General features: G+C 38.6%; 1 protein-coding gene across 5 annotated transcripts; it reads right to left on the bottom strand.

Moving 5' to 3' along the window:
* Window positions 1–1,592: 1,592 nt before the first annotated feature.
* LOC112050679 (ras GTPase-activating protein-binding protein 2) lies at window positions 1,593–26,517 on the bottom strand. Of its 5 annotated transcripts, none has more exons than XM_052883977.1 (11): window positions 26,358–26,517; window positions 22,692–22,830; window positions 21,393–21,534; window positions 20,376–20,534; window positions 17,984–18,257; window positions 17,264–17,395; window positions 16,226–16,276; window positions 16,064–16,148; window positions 13,872–14,107; window positions 13,077–13,242; window positions 1,593–11,805 (listed from the first exon to the last, which is right to left on the bottom strand). In XM_052883977.1, exons 2-11 carry the CDS (start codon window positions 22,787–22,789, stop codon window positions 11,727–11,729), a joined length of 1,422 nt encoding a protein of 473 aa, XP_052739937.1. In that variant the 5' UTR covers window positions 22,790–22,830; window positions 26,358–26,517; the 3' UTR covers window positions 1,593–11,726. The 5 variants fall into 5 exon arrangements, with proteins under 5 accessions (XP_052739937.1, XP_052739936.1, XP_052739938.1 ...); XM_052883976.1 differs by having other exon boundaries at window positions 22,692–22,835; window positions 26,358–26,510; XM_052883978.1 differs by having other exon boundaries at window positions 13,872–14,104; window positions 22,692–22,835; window positions 26,358–26,510.
* Between the last annotated feature and the right edge of the window lie 116 nt (window positions 26,518–26,633).

Genomic DNA, 26,633 nt, shown 5'->3' with positions numbered 1-26,633 from the left:
CAACGGGGCACTCGATTGTACTGACAAACAAAAATACTGTACTGTACAACGAGCACTTGTGAAAATTTAGATCACTGGCGGAAAGTGGTGCTTTTGTGCAATGGGCACTTGGACAAGATTTTCGACAAACAAAAATACTTCTCAACGGGCACTTGACTAGTTTTAGGACAAACAATACAACGGGCACTCGATATATTTATTGACAAACAAAAACACTTGAGAAAATTTAGATCACTTGCGGAAAGTGGTGCTTTTGTTATAGGTAAGTATGACTTATTTAGGTATTTTGCCAACCTATTTTGTAAATACAAAATACTAGTGGCTTCTCAATGACGTAAGTGCACAGCCCCCCTAGCCAAGTGGCAAGTCGATTCTCTTTCTACAATGACCATTGCTTCGAAAACTAGAAAAATGTCATTCCCATACAAATGTCATTCCAATGCAAATGTCATTCCCATACATCTTTCTAGTTTCCGAAGTGTTTGCAATCGTAGAAAGAGAATCGACGTGCCACTTGGCTAGGGGGGCAGCAAAGATTGCTGTAGCAGAGTAAAAAGAAATAGCTGTAGTTACTAATAGTACACAGTAGGCAGTAATATCAGCCGAGAAAAAAAGCTAGTGTTATCCATGGGAAATATAGCAAACCTTAGAAAAGTTTACATTCTCAATTCTCAAGACTACGCAAGCGCACTATTCGTGTAGGTACTTATTATAGAAACTACACACGAACGCATAAAATTATATTTCTATCGCTGCAGGCGATAAATCAATTAAAAAAGGCGGGACTTAATTCCGTGAACTCAAGTGAAATGACACCACAATTAAGGGCTGAGTAGGTAGAACACGAGACACATTTTGTTACGATACAATGTTAGTCATAGGCACAGGCACTGACACTCTCTATTTTTCGTAAATTGCTTACTGAGGACTCAGTCAGCCCTCGCAATAAAGCGGATACGACTTACCTTACCTTATCAGCCGATAGACGTTCACTGCTGGTCATAGGCCTCTTGCATGGACCTCCAAGCACAACGGTCTCAAGCCGCCAGCATCCAGCAGCTCTCTGCAACCCGCTTGATATCCTCGGTCCACCTAGTGCGGGGTCGCCATTCCAGCACCTTGAGACCCCAACGTCCAACGATACGACTACTAGATGGATGTTCTATTTTCGAAAGACAGTTTGGTTTTGGAAGGTGTGCTTTGGGCATAACGGTGGAGCATCCTACCGCTAACGCTTCGAAAATTAAAAATATGTATGGGAATGACATTTGCTATTGACAGGTCACGTGATCAAGTTGTCGATCGCATCTGCTGTTCCCATACATTTTGTTAGGTTTTGAAGCGTTTGCGCATGTAGAAAGAGAATAGACGTGCCACGTGGCTAAAGGCCCTTGTTCCTCTTTCATGTTAGCTGGCAACCATCTTAGATTGTATAGTTTGACCGAATAATCTATACTACTTAATATAATAAATCTGAGGAGTTTGTTTGTTTGTTTAGTTGAAAGCGAATCCTCCTCCTATGGGAACGGGAACCACGCGGCGTCAACTAGTACAGAATACTGTGCGGAAAGTTATTAGTAAGAAAACAACAATTTTTATGCATATCTGATCGTTTAATTCATACCACTGGATTATTTCCGTACATCTACAAATATAGAGATCACATCAGAACATCGTTTCAACAAACTCTATGAAAAGCGTTGATTCACTATGAGTATTTTTGATATTTTAGAAGTCCAAAAGTGCCGCTCAAATAAATAACGAAGAGTCACATGATCCACAGTGGCGTGCACAGGGCTAATAATTGAGGGTAGACATTGAGAAGGATTGGTGAAATTAAAAAAAAAACTAGAGAAATGTAGAAAATCTGCCTTTGATACCATAAAATGTTTAGGATATACATAAATTTACTTTTTATGTGTGTAGTGCACGTCACTGATGATCAAAGAATCTTCATAAAATCAATTTAAATAATACTTTAGTTATATTCGACTGAGACAAAGTAGAATTTATGCACCCCCAAAAATATCGGAGGCACTAGGCAAGTTTTCCGAAAAAATATACACTGATAATAATTAACTATAATGGTATTCACAGAACTTTATGGTTGGTTCTGTTATCTACGGAACATATAGCATGTGGCTTCTGTTCACCTCTCACTCACACTATCACAACAGAGCGAGAGGCGAATATACGCGACACTAGCAATGTTCACGATCGTTTAAATTCCATATTTAAAAATACCAACAATTTCCATAGACTATTTGATGACAACAATCTCATTATCAGACCGTACAGTAATTAGGTATTACAATCTTTATGAAATGATGCAAACAATTTTGAACTGTACACCCTTACCGGAAGGGTTACATTTAATTGATTCCAATATACATGAATTTTGCCTTCATAATAATGATATATTTCTATTGTCCCAAACTTTTACAGTTAATGCGATAATAACAATCCTTCAAATGATCATCAGACACGCTTCTGTTAATGGCTTATTAAATATACACACGATTGTTTTAAGTTTCACCGAGTACCAAAAAATCAGTCGACAAGAAAAAAATTGGTATGATCGCAATAATATACAGGTTAGTTTACAATAGAATGAAAAGACCAAATAAATGTCACATTAATTAAAAAAAAAAAACTTAAAATTGACTGTAGTGTTATAGTAAACCTTAACAGAGTCCTCGACTGCAAAGTACAGGGGTGTGACGACAGAGTGACGTAATTTTTGACGGCCTCCGTGGCGCAGTGGTATGCGCGGTGGATTTACAAAACGGAGGTCCTGGGTTCGATCCCCGGCTGGGCCGATTGAGATTTTCTTAATTGGTACAGGCCTGGCTGGTGGGAGGCTTCAGCCGTGGCTAGTTACCACCCTACCGACAAAAACCTACCGCCAAGCGATTTAGCGTTCCGGTACGATGTCGTGTAGAAAACGAAAGTGAAAAATAATAAAGATATTTGTAATTTTGTGTGAACGACCAAACAAATCTAACGATCAGCGAATCAACGACGTCATTAATTCGTGCCATTTTGTATGTGACGTTTTTCAGGGATCCGCGGCAGCGCCGCAAATCTGACCCTTCAAATCCCTGTAACTCCGAAAGTAATGATCGCAGATATCCTGTTATTTTAAGAAAATTGCTTTACTATTAGCATACATCATCATCATCCTTATTAAGTGAAATTTAAAAAAAAATGTGCGCCTGATGCTTGCACATAAATATCTTCCTTCTATCGCCATATCCGCCTACACAGTTGAGGACTGAGTTATTCAGTTTGTCTATAATTTATTTAGTAAAATAAACTAAATTTACAGATTTAAAAGTCCCATCTTTTTATAATACGTGGAAGAGATTGCACTTTTAGAGCTGTCAATGTAGTTTGTATGTAAATCATTATAGTAGTTAGTCTACTTTTTGAAAGTCCCCTTGGCTTTGGATGAGTTGTAAGGCGTAAGTTGGTGTATCGTTCGGTTTATACACACAAACACATTTTGTCTGTTGCGGCAAACACAAGCTATAGCTTGGCAACTTCGTTCGTAACACTCCCGATACGCGGGCCGGGGGGCGTGTAGCGATGAATGAAAATCCCCCGACTGATACACTTCACTTCCCCGCACGCACCATTTCACACCCGCTAGTCTTTTCCCCCGTCGCCCGCATATCATGGGAGTGTCATCAACGAACTTGCCAGACTATACCGGATATCTAACGTTACTCGGACGTGGAATTTTTAAATTCACGATTTCGGGGGCGCCCGGACAAAAACACCTCCAAAACGACCCTCTGAACCGAGATCCGAGACTCAGAGGAGACCCCCCTTTTCTAGTTTTTGCATTCAGGTCCCATCAAGCGATGCTACTAGAGACTTTTACAATCAAAAAAAAAAGGTGTGTCTGTCATATTAGCACCACATCTAAAGCCAAATGGACATTCCAGAATAGATTGACTATACCTGGCACCACAGCACACACATTGTGCTTGTGTGGGCGTATTCACGTAGAATGCAGCCCCTGTAGCCAAGCACGGCACGTCGATTTTTTTTCTACGATCGCTAACGCAAATGTATGGAATGACATTTGCTATCGACAGGTCACGATGATCAATCTGTCATTCCCATTCATTTTTCTAGTTTTCGATGCGTTTGCGATCGTAGAAAGAGAATCGACGTAACACTTGGCTACAGGGGCAGGTTACCTGCGTCAACCAACGCTTATCGACACAGTAGGGCTATTTTGTAATTATGTTTTATAACTCGCAAGTGCGAGTTTCAAATTCACATAAATCTCTCTCTGTCTAACACGATACTATAAAATGAGAAAGATACAAGGTGAATTCGAAAATCGCACTTGCAAGTTATATAGAACTAATGGTACGCGCTGATCGGAGCAGTTAGGAATTTGTCGACCAAATTCAGTGCAGGTTTGCCACAAGTATGGAGACTCGGTGCGGACTACCTGCGCATACCAAGAACCTTAGCCATGCGGCACGTCGGTTCACTTTCTACAAACGCTAACGCTTCGAAAACTAAAAAAACGTATGGGAATGACGTTTTCAGCGTGACGTCACGTCTATCGCTTCCCTACTGTGTTAATATGCTGATAAGCAAGGTATAGTCAGTCTTAGGTACTACCACAGAAGGTCGGTTTTGCTTTGGATGCAAATTGACAGCATAAACGCCATTGTGTGCGTAAACTAAAGGACAGTCCGCAAAACAGGAACGCGTTTTTAAACTATTTCGAGGGAAACACTAATGCCTTGTTACACTACATTAGTATTTTAGTGAAGTACGAACAATTTTTGGATTTACCGCCCAAATCCTTCGTACTCGACTAAAATACTAAAGTAGTCTGAACTAGGCGTAAGAGGCGTGTGGAAAGAAACCTGTTAAGGTCAAAGAATCTTTCGTCGTCATCAACCCATATTCGGCTCACTGCTGAGCCCGAGTCTCCTCTCAGAATGAGAGAGGTAAGGCCAATAGTCCACCGCGCTGGCCCAATGCGGATTGGTAGACTTCACACACGCAGAGAATCAAGACAATTCTCTGGTATGCAGGTTTCCTCGCGATGTTTTCCTTCACCGATTGAGACACGTGATATTTAATTTCTTAAAATGCACACAACCGAAAAGTTGGAGGTGCATGCCCCGGACCGGATTCGAACCCACACCATCCGGAATCGAAGGCAGAGGTCATATCCACTGGGCTATCACGGCTCAAAGAATCTTTAATGACTCTTGAAGAAATAAAGATACTTTGACCAATAAACCGTTGCTTAGCAACCAAATTATAGTTTACAACCATGTTATTGTTTTACTAACGCTACTTTCACACACATACGCGCTTATCAAATGTCTGTCTGTACAAAGCAAAAACACAATAAACTGTATATACTTATTACAGTATATTTTGACTCAAAGACAAAACCCACGAAATTATATTATTAAATCAATTGCTTCCACATTTAGACATACGAAGATTGAATTCTCATCACAATTTGTACGTAGAAGGTACAATCGATGTAATTTAATAACACCATTCGGCCATCTTTTATTTCAAAATATGAAAAAGTACATTTTAATCTAAATAAAATTTCAATCAAAATCTATACTAATATTATAAAGCTGAGGAGTTTGTTTTTCTCGTTTGATTGAACGCGCTAATCTCAGGAATTACTGGTCCGATTTGAAAAATTCTTTCAGTGTTAGATAGCCCATTTATCAAGGAAGGCTATAGGCTACATTATATCCCCGTATTCCTATGGGAACGGGAACCACGCGGGTAAAACCCCGCGACGTCAACTAGTGTGTTGATAAGCGCAAATTTCGAAGATAGACCGATTTCGCTAATTATATTCCTAACTAGCAGACGCCCGCGACTTCCTCCACGTGAAACTGGATGTAAACTTTAAACTACCCCTACCCCTACCCTACCCTACGTGAAACTCGATTAACGTGGACGAAGTCGCGGGCTACCGCTAGTCATTAAATAAAAACGGTATAATTAAAACTGACGGATACTACACACAGACAATTTAACAATTCGACTGTACAGTTGAAACTGCACGTCTGTAGCTCACCTCAAGGTCCGTTTATATCTACTAACACAGTGCGTCATAGACAGACATGAAACGGACAGACAAAATATTCTTTCCGCGAACACCGGTAGGTGCGGCTCGATTCTGTCAAAGTCTGCGCGGTCGCGTTACGATAGATACGCTAATAAATACGCTAATAAACACTGTATAGAAGAATGTTATTTTGTCTTCCACGGCAATAGGCTACTCGCCTGTTGCATAAAACTAAAAAGATTTTTTGCATATAGACAGTTTAGATGCCTGGAAACTCTAATCACATTTTTATTTGTGAAAATAATCTCGTAATTGTAATATTTTTTATAAATAAAAATTGTATTTTTATCACGTCACCGCAAACGCCAATCATAAACTGAAACGTCATTCGCTACAAGGCATCGGTTTGTGATTGGCGCATGCGGTGACCTGTTATATCACATCACTGCAAACGCTAATCTAGCTGTTAGGTCTATGAATGACGTCACTTGCTAATGTGTTAGTTTCGGCGGCGGTAAAAATTTACGTAGATATTTTTTCATTTATATTAAATTTTTTACTGGTTATTATTGACGGGACAAAATAAAATATAGCTTATAATACTTCCATAATTCAGTTTAAACACTGTTTACAAAGAGGCAAGTATTGTCGGGCACGCTAAATGTGTGTAGATATAAATGGACCTTAATCCGTTCACTATTATTTTTAATTATTCGCCTGTAGCAATTTTTCAATAGTGGATTTTTTATAAATATAAAAAAGGAGGAAACGCGAGGCCTACCGGTGTTATTAAACAAGATCTGCTGTACAATAAGTGTAACAATTTCATTATACGCACGTATAACTCAAAACTTCCATTTCGACAAAGCTAAAAAAAAAAAAAAAACACTTCACCACAAAAATGTAGTCCGACAAAATTCATATTAGGTATAATATTGTATAAATAATATTATATTCACACGCAAGTTACAAGTTTTACAAGGATAATAGTTATTATTAACAAAAAAAAAAATGGGAAATTAAAATTTAACTGCTTAATAATAGTAACCTATTTTTATTAATTACAAACATACATTAATTATGGTGTGTAGTGACCGTTTGTAGCACTACAGACGTGACAACTATACGGCCATCGGTCTCTCATGCGATTGGTTGATTTTGTATGACGTCATCCTTCACATTGTTTGACGTCGTCCCGATTGGTCGACACGGATCCGTGCGAGCGATATCAACCAATAGCGCGTTAGATGGCCGGCCATAGATTTCCGGCACATGTGTAGATACTTTTAGAACGCGTTAATTTTAGATGTCAGAACTATCAGGTTTTTGTATGGATCCGTACTTATAACTATACTCAGAGGCACAATTATCCGCCCACTTTAATTTACTCGCGTCATATAAAAGTGGGCGGATAATTTTGCCTCTGAGTATATATAACAGTATTTAGAAAATACTAACATGCATTCAGTTTACGCTCATTCTAACTTTACGATTTTCTATTTGATGGTTGATGGTTTCTATTACAATAATAAAGATTGTACCACACAGTTTATACATTTAAAGGACAACAGGTATACAACAAACCAATGATTTTATACTATTAGATACCTGAGGCACCCAATTGGGTTAATTTCATTTAGTCGCAAAGTCGACAACGAAACATATTTGAGCGTAATAATACCCAAATATTATTTACAATGCCGAGTTGTGTGTTCAGGAAGTGTAAAAATATAATATAAATATATTTTATTCTATTCTAAAAAGTATAAACTAAAGGTATATACATAAATATATAATGAAGGTAAACACGAAATTGAGCATGTTTGTTCCCAGTGGAGTAGTTTGCAACACTTTTTGCGGTGATTTTGTAGGCACATAACGTATCTAATAGTATTAAAATCATTGAAAAAACGGAATATTGTAATTATTTTAAATGGACTAAAGGTGGCGTACATTAAACTATTATTGACATTCCCGACGTGGAAATATACACCACACTGCACATAGAGATACGTTTATTCCGAAATAGAAAATAGTAGAATTGGCGAAATTTTACAAAACATCATTTATTTGGTACAGTGTTTTTCAGATAGCATGGGTCCGGTGACAGTTCGTTTCACTCTTGAAAATTTTGCCGCGATTCACGATAATAGTACTTATTATGAACGTCATAAGGCAACTGTCACCGTACCCATACTATCTGAAAAACAATTTAGGTGGCGCTAATAAAAACTGACATCTAAAAAAACACACGCCTCACAAAAAGTATTCGTAGATCCAAATCAAGTATAATGGAAATTTTCAATTTCGATTTTGAATTCTAATTCAGTTTTGCGAAATATAACCAATGTCAAATGTTACCAAAAATTCGTTAAGGAAACTACATTTTTAATTTTATGTCAATACCACAGACTATATAAAAAATGAGGGTCAGTTTTCGTAACATATGACATGCTTTCATGTATAGCATCACCAAAAATCAACACCAAAAATTTGGTACCACAGAACATCGTTCGTACTGCAGTATATACCTAAATAAGAAATGTAAGAGTTTGGTTATATTTCCAAAAACAAAAATTTTGAGCGAAAACTAAATCTAACTTAGGGTCGTTACACACGCGCCGTTACATCCGCGCAGTCACCGGCGATTGAAACCATCTGCGACATCGTTGACAAAGAATTATAGTTAATTTGCAGTCAAATTTACAACGAAAACTTACAATACAGTGAGCTAACCTCAAAATTTGTGAAGTTTATGTACTACTTCAGATGTTTTTATTGTTTTATTTAATTATTGTCTATATGTTTGAAGTAATATTATTCATACGTCTTCTACTGACCCTTAAAATAGCATAAATTAATTAATAAAATAAATAAAAACGATAAATTGTACGCGCGGCCAGTAAGTTCATAAAATATGTATAGGTATTATATTATAGTATTATATTATATATAATATTTGTGGGGATTGCTTTATTTCCGCAATTAATCTGCAAAATGTAAGTACTACATATTTTCAATAATAACAATATAACTAAGCAATGTTTGAACAATTAAAACCTTAAAAAAAAAAGTTCTTGTCCCTTTTTCTCCAATCAAATTTCTCTAACCAACTATATACATTTGATTAAAAAAAGAAACATTGGTCCAATAAAAGAATACATTAATCTAATTATGACCGAAATGCTAGAAATTATCAAGAAAATTAAAAAGAGTAGTCTAAGACCTAAAACCCTAAACTTTGCATACGTAAACTGTGTAAAATCTCTGTGAACTCCTTGACTACAGCTCCAGACCTTCCCTGACTTTCTCAATGCAATGCAAATCCGCCAATAATCTACACTTAACCTACATGGCAGAGTAAGTTTTAACTCTTCTCATTTTGAGAGGATAATCGTTGTCACTGTCACTATTGTTACTGTTTTAAGAACTCAATCAATAAAACCTCTTTGCTTTGCAGCGTTGCAGACGCGTTTCTGCCGCGCGTTCGAAGAACGTCGTGTGTAACGCCCTAAAATATCCCAGAACGGCAGGGGGGTTGGAACCCACCCGACCAAAATTAATTTATACTATCTAACTACTTAACAAAAAAGAAGCGATGCGAAGCGTGTTAATTAAGTTGATAGCCCACTAGTGTACAGACTTATATAAACTTAACTTCCAAAGAGGAGGAGGTTTTATGTTCGGTTGTATGTATGTTTTTATTTTACCATGCATGACTATCAATGCATGGAAAAATAGGCTTGTGTTATTTCTATGAATTAACGCAAGATATAATTTTAAGCATTAAGATTTTTGATTTTAATTAATTATGAATAGTAATTCAAAAACATGATATTTTTGATTTCCTTGTACGATTACCAACATTACAACCATGTTCACATAATGTTATCCAAAATCATTTTTATCGTTTTATTTATGTTTTTTCTTCTTTTTAAATTAAAGAATATTTATGTAACTTTATAATATATTTAATTTTTTGAACTATTAATTTTAAATGATAGTATGACCGATCCTTTATTATATGTTTTTATTTTATTTATTATATTACACATGATTCTGGTCCAATTATATAAATAAAACAAAGTTGATGATGTCTAAATGTGATTTAGCGTGTTTTTCTGCCATCTTGAAACGCATTTTCGCCTTTTAAATCAATTTTCTGTACAGAGATTTAACATTCAAAATTATCTATTTCCTCATCTACGATTACTTTCTATATTTTCATCAGTATCCTGATTTATTTTACTACACCAAATATACTATATATAACTATCAGAAGAAATGTCTGATATATTTTTAATGCTATGTTACAATTGCATCTGCAATTTTTCTTATTTTTAATGATTTGATAAATCTTCAAGTTTTATATTAAAAAAACAAGAAAATAAACAAATTTGTGAAGAACATTCTGTTTCTGGGTATTATTTTTTCTGTATTACATATGGATAAGGGCAACATATTTTTCGTTGTTATCTTGCTAACCTTGGTAAATGGTGTGTTGATTATCATGATTTTTGTGATTGCTGTTTGACGACGTAAGTCATATAAATTAAAAAAGTCGACAAATGAGGGACATCAATGAACATACACACAATCAAACATAGAACATCCTTTTTGAAAGTCGGTTACCAACCACACTTTACAGCACCATATTAAAAGGTGCAAACATTAATGTTGGCATGTAAGTCTGTACGCTTGTAGTCATATGTACACGACTGGAATTTTAGTAGACGCAAAGTTATACACCTAAAGGCCTCACGCACCGAACGCGGGACCGATACGGGACTCTGCAAAATAATTCTCTATAACAAAAAAAAAATCGTCCAATAATCCCGCATTTACCATTCATCCGTTTAATGGACGAGTTCACTATTTTTCCGAATATCGGACGAGGTGTTTACTATTTTTCCGAATACCGGACGAGACAATCAGTAATTTATTTCATTAGAAATAATTTATCGATTTGCAGAATAGTTGTACACTATTTTATCCGATTGGATGTTTACAATATATCCTATTACGGGACAAATGCTTAATATAAAATTTAATATAAAACAATATTAATTTCGTGTAATACATGGAACAAGGGGTCCGAAAAATATTGATACCAAATTAACTCAATTTAAAAATTATGTATTTAATAAATTTTTCCAAACGTTAAAAACGCTGTCGTCCATTTTGTGACATTACGATGTTACTTCGTACCACTAAAGGAATAAACGTCAATCTAATTATTAACTAATAATTTTGTCAAACACTCCGTTTGGTTACGATATAGTGTTAAGGTGACGTCACGAAACAGTTAAAATATAGACCACCATGGCCGACAGCGTTTTCGTTCGTATTGTCAAAAAATAAACATATTTTTTTTCAATCAGTAGAATGATAATGAACAATTTAAGACCCTTTTAAAAAAATTTTAACTAGCCTATCGTGATCAACTCGTCCAACATTCGGAAAAATAGTAAACACCTCGTCCGCTATTCGGAAAAATAGTAAACACCACGTCCGCTATTCGGAAGAATAGTAAACTCGTCCGTTATACGGAGGAACAGTAAACATTTCGTCCCGCGCTCGGTGCGTTCGGTTCACAATAGTAGTAACGTATTAGACTTGGGTGCCGCCTCGGGCGGAGTGGTAGAGCTTAATGTAAGTGAGGGCCCGCGGGCAGTACCACGGGCGGAGCGCCGGCCCGGCGGCGCGAGGCAGCGCCAGGAACAGCTCTGCGGCGACAAAAACACGTATTTCATATCAGTGGCGTATCTAGAATTACTTCCGAGGGTGGGCCTACATATCACTGAACAAAGTCGACACTCAATATAAAAATTTCGTTAGCAATATTTGTAAACGCAGACCTCTGAAACGGCTCGACTTATTTATTATTTTTTCTTTGTATCTATGGTAGGTATCAGAAAAGGTCTTAATATATTTCTCATAAGTTCTAATTGTTATTGTTTGATATTTTAAATGATATTTTCTGTAAAATTATTGGTATAGGCGTTCATCACAGCATTTCAACTCAGCCCAGTATCCTAGGGTGGTCACTGGACTATTCTAGGATGGGCCCGGCCCACCCGCTATATTCGCCTATGTTTAATATGCATAACCATTATTAACCTATTTTAACGAGCCATTATAGTCATTATAGAGAGTGGACAATAGGACAGGGATGAAGAATAACCTTCAAAAGGGCCCGGAAAACACGCAAAGAGCAAGCACCAGGCTCGTCCTCTCACGATTCGGCTCGTATGATAGTGAGGTTGGTAGGAGCATAGAGTAGTTTCTTAAATGCTTATCACATCACATCACAATAATCACACTATCACACTAATATTATACGAGCGAAAGTTTGTGTATGTATGTGTGTGTATGTTTTTCCTCCTTTACGCTGCGGCTACTAATGCGATTTGGCTGAAATTAGGAATGAATAGATTTTACTCTGTATTACCACATAGGCACTTTTTATCCCGGAAAAATCCATGGTTCCCGCGGAATTCGTGAAAGAACTGAATTCCACGCGGACGAAGTCGCGGGCGTCTACTACTTGTATATAATTTAATATTTTAACTTTATAAAACCAAGCCACTTTATATAGTATTGGGGCCCAAATTTTTCATTTGCACCAGGCTCAGACTAAATACATAAGGACTAGTATCGCACCCAAATTCACGAACAAAATTTTCTGCCATTTTCTAAGGAAAACGAGCTTAGATTTCATACACATATTATACTAAACAAGCAGTTTTTGCTCGTTTTATACACCATTTAACTACACAAGAAGGTATTTTTACGAAGGTTTTTAACCGACGGACACGATTGTAAACTATGAAACATCGATTCTATAAAGACAGTGTTTATAATCGCATAACATCGTTGATCATATACTTTGACAGAAAAATAATGTATTGCGAGGCAGGTCTTTATCTAATTAGTCTGAGGCACCAGGGCCCTCGACTGCCTAGCTACGCCACTGTTTACAGGCCGCGTAGTGTACCTGGTAGGGTCGGGCGCTAGCGGCGGTAGGGCTGGCGCGGTTGGAAGGCGGCGCGGTGCGAGGACAGCGGGCGGCGGCGCGGCGGCTCCCGCCCGCGCATCTTCTTCTCCTCCACGTTGAGCTTCACCCCCGCGCCCTCGCCGCCCTCCGCGGGGAAGAACAGCGGCTGTAATACACACATCAGTACATACATTTGACATATGAGCATATAGTATAGCTTGGCAAAAAAGTGTTGAAGTTCGTTGATAACACTCCCATGATATGCGGGCGTCGGGCATAAAGACTGCGCGGGTGTGAAATCGTGCGTGCGGGGACGTGACGTGCATCAGTCGTGGGTTTTTTGTTGCGCGCTCTCGTACGTGACGAAGCCGCAGTCGGAGTGCCGCGGCGCGCTGTGCACTGGGTGCAGTGTAGTGCAGTGTAGTGCAGTACTCACGGCCGCGTTGAGGCAGTCGGCGGCGGCCTGCGCGCTCTCGTACGTGACGAAGCCGCAGTCGGGGTGCCGCGGCGCGCTGTGCACTGGGTGCAGTGTAGTGCAGTGTAGTGCAGTACTCACGGCCGCGTTGAGGCAGTCGGCGGCGGCCTGCGCGCTCTCGTACGTGACGAAGCCGCAGTCGGGGTGCCGCGGCGCGCTGTGCACTGGGTGCAGTGTAGTGCAGTGTAGTGCAGTACTCACGGCCGCGTTGAGGCAGTCGGCGGCGGCCTGCGCGCTCTCGTACGTGACGAAGCCGCAGTCGGGGTGCCGCGGCGGGCTGTGCACTGGGTGCAGTGTAGTGCAGTGCGTGCAGTACTCACGGCCGCGTTGAGGCAGTCGGCGGCGGCCTGCGCGCTCTCGTACGTGATGAAGCCGTAGTTGGGGTGGCGCGGCGCGCCGGGCGCGGCCGGCTTGCTGTGCACGCGCAGCTCGGCGACGGGCCCGAAGCGCGCGAACAGCGCCCGCAGCTCGTCCTCGGTGGCGGAGTGCGGCAGGTTGCCCAGGAACAGCTGCTGCGCGTCCGAGTACCGCCGCCCGCTGTCCACGCCCACGCCTACTGTATACGACAACACTATTTTATAAGGACCTCCGGAGTTTACGGCCTCCGTGGCGCAGTTGTATGCGCGGTGGATTTACAAAACGGAGGTCCTGGGTTCGATCCCCGGTTGGGCATATTGAGATTTTCTTAATTAGTCCAGGTTTGGCTGGTGGGAGGCTTCGGCCGTGGCTAGTTACCACCCTACCGGCAAAGACGTACCGCCAAGCGATTTAGCGTTCCGGTACGATGTCGTGTAGAAACCGAAAGGGGTGTGGATTTTCATTCTCCTCCTAACAAGTTAGCCCGCTTCCATATTAGACTGCATCATCACTTACCATCAGGTGAGGTTGTAGTCAAGGGCTAACTTGTAAAGAATATATAAAAAAAAAGAGTGCAATGTTGGCAGGGATTGTCAGAGAAGATGCGAGACTGGTGTGTGACTACCAGGATCTCGTTAGCTCGGCGGATCTCAACGTCGTGTGTCGTCCAGCCCCAGAAGGGGGAGAGTGAGTATCAAGGGACAAGGAGCGAACAGAGAAAATAACTTGTAGGGAGTCAAGAAGGCGTCCCGGGAACACGCAAAGAGCTAGTACCGGGTACGCCCTTCCTCGATTCGGCCCAAATTACCGAGAGGTTGAAAGGGCCGTGGTGGGTTGTAAACGCTATTTTATTATAATTATGAATTATGAACTACAATGCGAACAATTGCAATTAACCAATCAAACTATGTACAGTGACTTGTGTCACATGGACTGGAATTTCTGCTCATCAGTGAGCAGTGCGGTCTCATTAAGGAGTTTAAGCAAGGGCATAGAGAATATAATAAAAAATAAAATAGCCCTTTATTCCCAACAAGCATCTTGTGCCTAAACTTTACTGACATAAGCCTCCTCTAACTACTTCCACTGCACCCTGTCAGACGAACTCTGGTCCAGCAAGGCTTCAGAATTAGGCGCAAAATACAAAGGTTTATTTAATTGTCAGACTAACACAACTTTTACGATAGCTAGACTGTCTGTCCGCTTTGACTGCCGTGGTCGAAATATTTATGCATGTGGCGCCTTGCAACACAGGTCGTATTTTTTTTAACTATAATACTTGGAGGTGGATGTGTAATAGTCCAGTTTTAATCTCACATTCGCTCATAGTTTTTTTGACTAGTTTTTCTGACTGATCACAAGACGATATTACATGGAAAAATGTCGCGAAGCTGAAGTGGCAAAGGGCAGGTCACATAGTCCGAAGAACCGATGGGACGTTGGGGTCCCAATGTGCTGGAATGGCGACCCCGCACAGGAAAGCGCAATGTTGGTCAAACCACCACTAGGTGGAACCGAGGATATCAAGCGAGTTGCAGGAAGCCCCTGGATGCTAGCGGCTCCAGACCGTTGTGCTTGGAGGTCCATACAAGATTTTATTTATGCTAATTTTATTGATAGCTGCAAACCATTATTCCAAAAAAATTAAAATATTACCATTGCCCGCACTTTATATTTTCGAGCTGTGCATATTTATGAAAAAGAATATTTCTCTATTTCCTGAGAAAAAAAGTGGCCGTAAAAGAAATAAAATTGAGATACCTGTACAGAAACTATCTCTTTTTAAAAAAAAAAATGTGTACTGCATGGCTGTAAAAACGTATAATCATCTATCAGAAAAAACGAAAGAAATGCCATTACAGAGTTTCAAAAAACAAATTTTTAATGCCCTCAGCCAAAATAGTATTTATGAATTATATGACTTTTTTTTTAATTAAAATCTATTTGACAAATTTATTATATTTTCACAATTTGACATACACTTTATTCAAATATTTTATTATTTTCATTACTTCAGAATTATTTCATTATTGGTATAATTGTGGTAATACCTGTGTGTATTATTATTATTATAAGAGGCCCATGTCCAGCAGTGGACGTCTATCGGCTGATAAGGTAGGTAAGGTACATGAAAAAAAAAAACTATAATACTGACTCTGTTGTGGCGGCTGCGGGTTGCGCGGCGGACGCGGGCGCGGCTCGTGGTGCGCGGGCGGGTGCGCGGCATAGGGCGCGGGAGCGGGCGCGGGCGCGGGCACGGGCGCGGGCGCGGCAGCGGGCGGCGAGCCGCGCGGCGCGCCCGCTCCGCTCGACGAGCCCGACTTGAGTAGGTTCGCGTACGTCTTGGGCTCCGGCGCTACTGGCGTTGCTGTGGAATCAATGTTTCAGTTTTTTTTTATATAAACTTATATAAAAAAATATGTATTACTGTAAATAATAGGCTAGTTGACACTTTTTTTTTAAACGATCCTAAATTGTTTATTATCGTTCTACTAGATCCGCTATACTCAACATGCGGCTCTCCGGGTCTTTGTTGTTGGACATCTGGTAATAATTAAAACATTTTGAAAATAAACCCCGCGCGCCTTCACCCACCGGTTTTTAATGTGCACTACGCGTAGTTGATTTCGGAGACGATAAGTACTATTAGCATACTCTTTTTATACAAACTAGAAAAACTATTAGCATTCCTATTGCGAAAACCTAAGAAAAAATTTATTTATTTTTTGCGGCCCGCATACCATGACTGACACGTGTATGGGGCCCCTTGGTGGAAAAGGTTGAGTACCATTGTACTAGATTGAAAAAAAAATATCATACTTCTTTGAGACATGAATAGATCAAAATTTTATACATATATTATAAAGAGGAAAGATTTGATTGTATGTATGTTTGCTTGCATAGAAAAGGCTTTGAAACTATTGAACTGATTTGAAAAATTCTTTCACTGGGGAGTTACACTACTACTACTATCCCCGAGTGCAATTACATCATACTATGGATACTTAACACTAATATTATAAAGGCGAAAGTTTGTGTGTGTAAGTATGTTTTTTCCTCTTTTACGGTGCGGCTACTGAAGCGATTTGGCTGAAATTTGGAATGGAAATAGATTTCCCCGGAAAAATTTATGGTTCCCGCGGGAATTGTGAAAAACTTAATTCCACACAGACGAAGTCGCAAGCGTCCGCTAGTAAGCTATATCTTATCGCGGCGTCTGCTAGTGTATTAATAGTATGAATGTATTTCAAATGTCTACTATCGCTTTCCTATACACCTTAGCACTCATTCAAAGCCAAATGACTTCAAAGGTGATAAATTACAACTGGGTCTACATGTGTATAAGGCTACTCACTCGGCTGCGGCGGCGGCGAGGGCTCCCGCTCGGGCTCGGGCTCCGGCTCGGGCTCCAGCGCCACCTCCTCCAGCTCCACCGAGCCCACGCTGGTGTTGGCGCCCACCGACGCGCCGCTCGAGATCGTGCTCACTGCGGACCATAGACACATAAGTAAAAAAATATTTTCATAGAGAAAAGGGAATACCCATCATGCCCGGCCCAGGCTAAAGTCAGCCATTGACGGTCATTTATTCTCACGTTTCTGAAGCGCAAACGTCAGCGAACTCGTTTCATAAGTCGAGCCGTCATGCACGCAGTGACCAGTACACGATCAGTTATAGTCGTAAGTACTGCAGAAACGTGAGAATAATTGATCGTCAATGGCGTGCACTACCCTAAACACCCGGCATTTTACATATACCCAAAAAAATTTTAATAATTCAACTTTAATAATGAAATCATTACTTTATCAAAAAACCTATTAGGCCAAAAACTCACAGTTTAGTAAAAGATGGAGTAATGTTTCATTTGTAAGTATTTCTACAGACACAGAATATATTTAATGGTGTTAAATATTTTCGAAGTGTGATTTACCTCGTCCCCCTCAAAAAACGACAGACTTTTTTGTTGATGAATTTGGGTGTGAAACATAAGGTGTGAAACATTGAGTGAGGTCCATAGTCTAAATATTTTATTATTTATTATTATTTAATAGTCAAAGGTTGAAGCAGAGCTTACCCTGCATAGCGGAGACGAGGTGCCTGGTGGCGTCGTCATGCTGCGGCGGGTGGCCGTTGAGGTGCGGCGCGGGCGGCGACGGGGAGGGCGGCGCGGCGGGCTGCGCGGGCGCGGGGGGCGACAGCAGCGGCGCGTGCGGGGGCGCGGGCGGCGCGGGGAACGGTGCGGGGAAGTTGGGCGCGGGGGGGAAGTAGCCGCCCGCCGCCGCGCCCTCCTCCTCCTCGCCCTCCGAGCGCCCCGAGCCTGAGCCCTCCTCGTCCGAGAATACTATGTCCTGCAACAAGCATTGCAAGTTCTATCATCTGATACTATAATAAGAAATTAGAAATTGGTATGAAAAGAATAACATTTTTTTCGTCAATTTGTCTATCTGCTGGAAATACTCAACATATTTTGATGCAATGTTGCACAAATAGAAAGTCTGGGATAGGCGACAACGTCATATACACTATCTGATGGATAATACTCAACATAATTTGATGCGATTTTTCATAAATATTCAGGGATAGGCGACATAATGTCATTTCCGCTGTCTGTTGGAAATACTCAACATAATTTGATGCGATTTTTCACAAATAGAAAGTCTAGGATAGGCGACATAATGTCATATACACTATCTGCTGGAAATACTCAACATAATTTGATGCGATTTTTCACTAATAGAAAGTCTGGGATAGGCGACATAATGTCATATACACTATCTGCTGGAAATACTCAACATAATTTGATGCGATTTTACACAAGTAGAAAGTCTGGGATAGGCGACATAATGTCATATACACTATCTGCTGGAAATACTCAACATATTTTGATGCGATTTTTCACAAATAGAAAATCTGGGATAGGCGACATAATGTCATATACACTATCTGCTGGAAATACTCAACATATTTTGATGCGATATTTCATAAATAGAAAGTCTGGGATAGGCGACATAATGTCATATACACTATCTGCTGGAAATACTCAACATATTTTGATGCGATATTTCATAAATAGAAAGTCTGGGATAGGCGACATAATGTCATATACACTATCTGCTGGAAATACTCAACATAATTTGATGCGATTTTTCATAAATAGAAAGTCTGGGATAGGCGACATAATGTCATACACACTATCTGCTGGAAATACTCAACATAATTTGATGTGATTTTACACAAGGAGAAAGTCTGGAATAGTCGACATGTCATATCCGCTATATGCTTATGCATATCTCTTGAAATACTCAGCGTATTTAGATGCGATTTTTCAAAAATATAAAGTTTGGGATAGGCGACAATGTCACAGCGTCTATTTATGCATAAATACTCAACATATTTTGATGCAATTATTCAAAAATAGAAAGTCTGGGGCAGTTTTTGCTGGTTGCTTTACCTGTGGCTAGCTACCACCCTACCGACAAAGACGTGCCGCCAAGCGATTTAGAGTTCCGGTACGATGTCGTGTAGAAACCGAAAGGGGTGTGGATTTTCATCCTCCTCCTAACAAGTTAGCCCGCTTCTATCTTAGATTTCATTATCACTTAACATAAAAAAATAATAAAATAAAATAAAAATAAAATCTGTTTATTTCAGGCCATTGACCCATATAGTGTTAGAAATTATTAGATTATTATCTATTTTAGTGCGAAATACATAATACTAATAATAAAGCTAAAATTACTTTAAATATCTGCCCCGCCTTATTGATGCACCGGGTACCGGGCACACATATATGAGTGTGTACCCAGTGCCTCAATATGGAGCAGTTGAAATTGTCAACAACCATCTTCAGGAAGGTGTTGGTGCTCCCCTTTACCCTGCTCAACAGCGATATAATTCATTTGCGTACGACTGTAGAAAAGCGCATATACAAACACAGCTGATGCACTACAGTCTCAGACCAATTATAGAAGGACCTGTATCGCTTTCATAGTCACGAAAAAATTGTCTGTCATTTTCTGAGGAAAACGAGCTTAGATTTTGTATATATATTATACGAAATTAGATGTTTTTGCCTGTTATTACACAATTCAATTACACAAAAAGATATTTTTACGGAGCTCTTTAACCGACGAACACGATTACAACTATTTAACATCGATTCCATACAGACAGTTTTTATAATCGCATTAGATCGTTGATCATATACTTTGACAGAAAAGTAACGTCTAGCGAGACAGGTCCTATACAATAATTGGTCTGAGACTACAGTACCGCGGAAGCCCCAACATCATTCTGAAGGCGTTATTATATTGCACTCGGAGTGCATTGTATGTCTTCTGCGTATAGTTGACCCACAGTCTGCTTGTGTATAACGTCTGGCACAACGCCTTAAACAATATTAAGGGCTAACTTGCAAAGAATAATAATTTAAAAAAAACCAGGCAACTCCTGATGAGGTCGCGTACCTGGTAGCGGAAGATGTCGTTGTGCACGTAGTACTTCTTGGGCGACTGCGCGGCCAGCACGAAGGTCTGCGTGAAGCGCCGCATGGGCGCGCCGCCGTTGGACAGCTCGCCCGTCACTTGCACCACCACCCCGTTGCCCAGCGTCGCCTGCGCGTCCACCTGCACATATCAATACACATAAATAAAGTACTTCATTTTCATATTTGTGCACGTCTTGCTTTTTTTTCATTTTTTTTATGAAGAATATTTGGCCTATCTTAAAAATGACCATATTCCCATTCCCCTTTAACTATTCGAGAAAGACTGTGCTCCGAGTGGGTACGTCAATAGACCCAACAGGGTGAGGATTGAACCACTACCACTCGATGATAAGTCCAAAATATATCAATATCTATATAATGTAATAACTTGAAAGTAGTTTAAAAAATAAAAAAACATGCTTTTAGCATGCACTAAAAATTACAATTGTAATTTTGTGATGATGAGATGTGTTGCTAATCGCAAATCTTGAGAAGTGCTGAACCCATTTGGCTAATTCTTTTTTTAGAATATTCCTTGAAGTATGATGTAGAGAAATTTTTTTAGTTTGGGTAGGGGTCAGGAGGAATCGCACTGAAGTCAAAGCGAAGCTTTCTTTATTTTATCCTAATCAATTAATAAAAGTTAAAGCTTTCATAGAAAGCTTAATTTAAAAATTATGTATTTAATCAACTTTTCTGTGATTTTAAAATCAAACCTTATTTGAAATTTGTGTCTGTTCAACCAGGTTAATCTCTGAAATGACTAAACCGATTATAATGGGTCTTCACTGGAAGACAGAGGAGATTATTGACCAGCATATAGGGTAAGAGACTTATAACCAGCAGTCGACATCCATTGGCTGATAATTATGAGCAAAATTATATAGAGATTATTAGATAAGAATATTACAAAGTACACAGAGTAGGGCAGTATAGAGAACTATATGTATGCTAGAGCCATGAATTAGACTGGTGAAGATGATGATGGTGCTCTCACCTGACTGATCTTGGCATGGCAGTCGCGGAAGTTGAGCTGCTGGATGCGGTTGTGTATCTGCTTCTGGCCGATGACAGGCAGCGTCTCCCGGTTGGGCGCGTCCAGCCCACCGTGCACGAACGACGAGTAGTTGTTGTAGAATCTGACACACAAATAATCATTTATTTACTAGCTGACGCCGCGCGGTTTCACCCGCATGGTTTCCGTTCCCGTAGGAATACTGGGATATTATATAGCCTATAAACTTCCTCGATAAATAGGCTATCTAACACTGAAAGAATTTTTCAAATCGGACCAGTAGTACCTGAGATTAGCGCGTTCAATCAAACAAACAAACAAACAAACTCTGCAGCTTTATAATATTAGTACATAGATTTACCCATCCCGGCTTCGCAGGGGAATTATGTAGATATGATACTACAGGATATATTTGTATTATTTACAGCTATAAACCTTCCTCTTAAAACACTATCTATTGCTGTAAACTACACTACATCAAGAATAAGTAAAAGAAGATTGTTGAGTCCAAACAATGTCAAAAAAATATGGGGCATGTGTCAAATCCAGACTATTATTATACATGCAAAAGTAAATCTGTCTATATTGACAGCTAAACTACTGAACAGATTTCGATGAAACAATATAAATAGGACCTTGAACAGATTTTTATCCCTGAAAAATTAATTGGTCCCTAGGGATTTATATTAAACATAATTTCACACAAACAAAAGGAAAGGAAAGTGACTTGGCCATATAATGAGTTATTAATCATATTTTGACCACAGTGGCGTGCACTTCATACATGCAAAAATGCATTGCCTACCCTAAGAACTCAATATAAACCTATGTTGGACCACAGAATGCATAATTGGACAATGAATTTTACAATTTTTACTCATAGTGCATACCCTAGTTAAAAACCTTGTGCACGCCACTGGTCATGATCATGATGATGATGTTTACCTATGCCATGGACCAGGATGACGAGTAAAGGCAGTCCATAGATCCGCATCGTATGGATTGCATCAAACGGATTTTATCTACCGCAAAATTTAAAAAAAAACATACATACAGCAGAACGTAGAACCTCCTCCTTTTTGGATGTCGGTTAAAAATCCGTTTGATGCGATGCGTTCGATACGTGCGATGTGGATCAGTGGACGCCTGCCTTAAATAACTTGTAGGGAGTCAAAAAGGCAGCCCAGGAAACACGTGAAAAGCGAGTACCGGGCTCGCCTTCACACAATTTGGATTTACTGTGAGGTTGAGGGCCATGGGAGGTGGTGTGTTGATACTTACCTATGCAGATGGGCGGGCGCCTTGTTGAGCAGCGTGTAGTACTGGCGGACAAACTCGCGGCCAACGCTCTGCGGTGACGGGGACGCCTCCATTACCATTGCTGTTGATACACTGCGCCGATACAGCCCTCCGCTATACGCTGCCCTGCCAACAATAACGAGTTAGAACTGTGTCTCATAACAACAATAACTCAGCTATACACAATGAGTTAGTTCTGTCTCAGAACAACAGCACAACAATAACTCGGCTATATCCTGTTCTGCCAAATAAATTAGAGCTGGGTCTCAGAACAACAATAGCTCCACTATACACTGCCCTCACCACAACAATAATGGGGTAGAGCTGTCTTAGAACAACAATACAACAACAATAACTCAGCTATATGTTGCTCTGCCTATAACAATGCGTTAGAGCTGTGTCTTACAACAACAATAACTCAACTATATGCTGCTCTGACAAAATCAAGTACAAACAATACATGACTACACAGAACCATTACATTAGGCATTAGAACTGTCTCACAACAACAATAACTCAGTGTTGTGCCTTACTACACCAACTGTACAAACAATACATGACTACACAGAACCATTACTTTAGGCATTTAACTTATTAATACACTAGAAGATGTCCAGCGATTTCATGTGCGTAGTTCCTATTCACGTGGGAATAAGGCGTAAAAATATAGTCTATGTTTATCAGGGATAATGTAGGAAATTAATGGTGAAAGAATTTTTCAAATTAATCCAGTAATTTCAGAGCCATACATTCAGTGCAAACAAACAATCAAATATTTCATTTTATAAATATAATATGTTCCACAATATTTTTGTTTCACTTGAAAGATTAAAATATATTGTATGTCTAAGTATTAATACTTGGTCTTATACTATGGTCTTTATATACTATTTATGAAAGATACATCATAATGTTATCAAAGATCTTGAAACTTACAGCAGTTATTGTCTGTTGATATAGATCACTTTAGGAATCCATGATCAATAGCATGGATTTATTTTTAACTCTGCTTCAATTGTTAGTAAAGTAAAATACATTTTATTATAATCTTGCATACAATTTCAGTAAAATGATGAAACCTCTAAAGCCATGTCTGTGAGGATCAATTTGGCAAGAGAAAAAATATATAAAAACTGTAATATTTGCCAGCACTACCATAACTTGTAGCCATGATAACATATAAATGTTGAGTTTGTTTGTCTTATTACTTTAAATGAACCAAAAGTATTTAGCACTTAATATGTTTTAATATATAAGCTATTATTGTGTTACTACACCTATTAGTAATATGGTTGGTCATAGGGCTTTGGGTTCACAACCCGGTGACACCATTGAGGTTCCATTAAGGAGCCTACAGCATTTGCACAATCAAAAAAAAAATGCCTTAGCATAGATCATAGATTCAGATCATGGCTGATAATGCTCCTTTCTGAGCATTTGAGATATTCAGGGGAAAAAAGGGGTCCTATTAAAAATAAGTGGTTTGAAATAGCAAAGTTTTGTGGACAGATTACAAAAATATGTCTCAAAAATTAGTTAACTAAAGTGTGAAAATTTTAATAATTAGGTAATTGTTTACATTACATTCAGTTTACATAAAATGGGATGACAGGTAAATTTTTTATTTGAATTAAAAACAAATTAAGAGAATAATATAAGGGCTCTTATAAAATATTCTCAAATAGTGTGGAGGGCATATTAAAGTTCAGACACTATCATATGGACCTGCCTTGTTAAATGTGACTTTTCTGTCAAAGTATCTGATCAATGATCTTATGCGATTTTAAAAACTGTCTGTAGGTTAAAGAACTATGTAAAATTACCTTTTTGTGTAGTTGAATGGTATAATATATATACCTAGCATAAGCTCCTTTTCCTCAACAAATGACAGACAATTTTGTTTGTAAATCCATAAGTAAAATAGGTATAGATAGATGATTAATTTTATTTTAGGGAAATGTCCATTTAATGGTTAAAATAAGTCTGCAGCTTATCTTTGCTAGTTAGGAATTGACCAGTGAGCCAGTGACTCATTGTATTTAATTTGAAACCATTGTGTAATCAATATTAAACTTGAATTCAGAATGTAGTGAGTGAATTTTAAATTTTTTTTCTTACCTATTTGGTCTGGGACTACAGTGAATTGGTCTTAACATAAAAAAATGTCTATTTAGCAGAATGAGTTTGAATCAGAATTCAAACCTATACTAAAGCCAAACTCTGTGGGCAGTGTTTATCAACAAACAAATTAAAAATTAGGGTATAAATGATTAATCATTTCACACCTAATAATAATAATTGTGAATAATGACTTCCAAATTAATGACAAGTATATTGGTTAATAAGCTTTAACCAACAATTCATTATTATCAACCATTATTCGGCTCACTGCTGAGCTAGAGTCTCCTCTCAGAATGAGAGGGGCTAGGCCAATAGCCCACCATGCTGGCCCAATGCAGATTTGCAGACTTCACATAAGCAGATAATGAATAAAATTATCTGGTATGCAGGTTTTCTTATGTTTTCCTTCATCGTTTTAGACACATGATATTTAATTTATTTAAATGCAAACATCTGAAATGTTGGAGATGCATGCCCTGGAACAGATTTGAACCCAACCTTCCGGAATTGGAGGCAGAGGTCATATCTGCTGGGCTATCACAGCTCACATGCAAACAATACATAATTTAAAATAATATAAGTATGAAATAACATGCATTTTCTACCTTGATTTCTAATTTGTTTGTTATGGTATAGAGATATTTTTAGTAGTGATACTTTTTATTAACCAGTCAATAAAAACCTGTCAGATATAAGGAAACATTGCATACATTCATAGATACAAAATGTATTTATTACAATTACAACAGCTGACCAACATTGATTTCTTAGAAGAATATAATGTATCTAAGAGTATAAACATAAGGTTTGGCTGAACTTGGGATTATGAATATGGAGTTAGATAAAAAACAATGACTTAAATTACAGTACATAATGTATAAAAAATAGAAATGTTAGCAATAGTAAATAGATTGTACCTTATGGATTAATATACTATTTTTTACTGTTTACTTATTTGAATTTATTGAAATAAATGTTTAGTATTCTCTTAATTTACTTATGATTAAGTTTTGTGAGCATTGAACACTATTACAAGTTAATAGGAAATACATTTTCGCATTGCTATAATTAATTTTCGTATCAAGTACGGGCGCGAATATAGAAATCGGAATTATTTCGGAAACGGATAATCTAATCGTGATTAACGAAACGGGGGTCAATGGCATTATAACTTCGATAAAAACATTAAAATGTAGTATATATTAGGTCGTAGACGCGTTGAAGATGTATGGTCCGCCTCAATAAAGTCAGTTGCCCAGGATCCTGCATAACCACGACGCATGGCGACTTAGATCACGATTTGTCAAGCCCACGTACGAGCAGCCAAAAAATTACAAGTTTACACATTTATTTACATCGGGAAAAGTAGACTATTACAGTTTTATGCTTTTAAGAGCCTCTTATTTAGTGTAGTTCCTTTAACAGAGAAACACTAGGGCTTTAACCTATAGAAAGGAATCCTTCTGCCGACAACCAAAATATCGTAACAAATACTTTTTACACATTTAAATAAGAAAAAAATCTTACCTCAGTAAATTATAGGCATTAAAATGGTGTAGCCTGCAACAAATTGTCACGAAAATCGCGTAATTTTCACGATAAATAAGGACTGAAAACAGAAAAAGAGCCTACCTCACCGTTCGGTGTCAATTTAGCTACAATGTTGCCAAATTTTTTCATTGTGTAATTAAAAAAAAAACTTTTTTTTATGCATTTCATATAAAGCATTTTATTTTTTGTAATAATGTAAATAATTAGTGCAAGCAAAATATTTATGCACTGTAATAATTAAACCTATTATAA

Source organism: Bicyclus anynana, chromosome 10, assembly GCF_947172395.1.
Source record: "Bicyclus anynana chromosome 10, ilBicAnyn1.1, whole genome shotgun sequence".
In the NCBI taxonomy this organism is placed as follows: Eukaryota; Metazoa; Arthropoda; class Insecta; order Lepidoptera; family Nymphalidae; genus Bicyclus; species Bicyclus anynana.
The sequence above is the reverse complement of the archived record's forward strand: the minus strand, read 5'-3'. Positions and strand labels throughout refer to the sequence as shown.

What these genes read in the sequence shown, in the direction of transcription:
- LOC112050679 (XM_052883977.1), bottom strand. Translation starts at nt 22,789, where the DNA reads ATGGTAATGGAGGCGTCCCCGTCACCGCAGAGCGTTGGCCGCGAGTTT. An exon ending in ACGACATCTTCCGCTACCAG is followed by an intron (nt 18,258 to 20,375) that starts GTACGCGACCTC and finishes TGCTTGTTGCAG; the next exon opens with GACATAGTATTCTCGGACGA. An exon ending in CTCGCCGCCGCCGCAGCCGA is followed by an intron (nt 16,277 to 17,263) that starts GTGAGTAGCCTT and finishes TTGATTCCACAG; the next exon opens with CAACGCCAGTAGCGCCGGAG.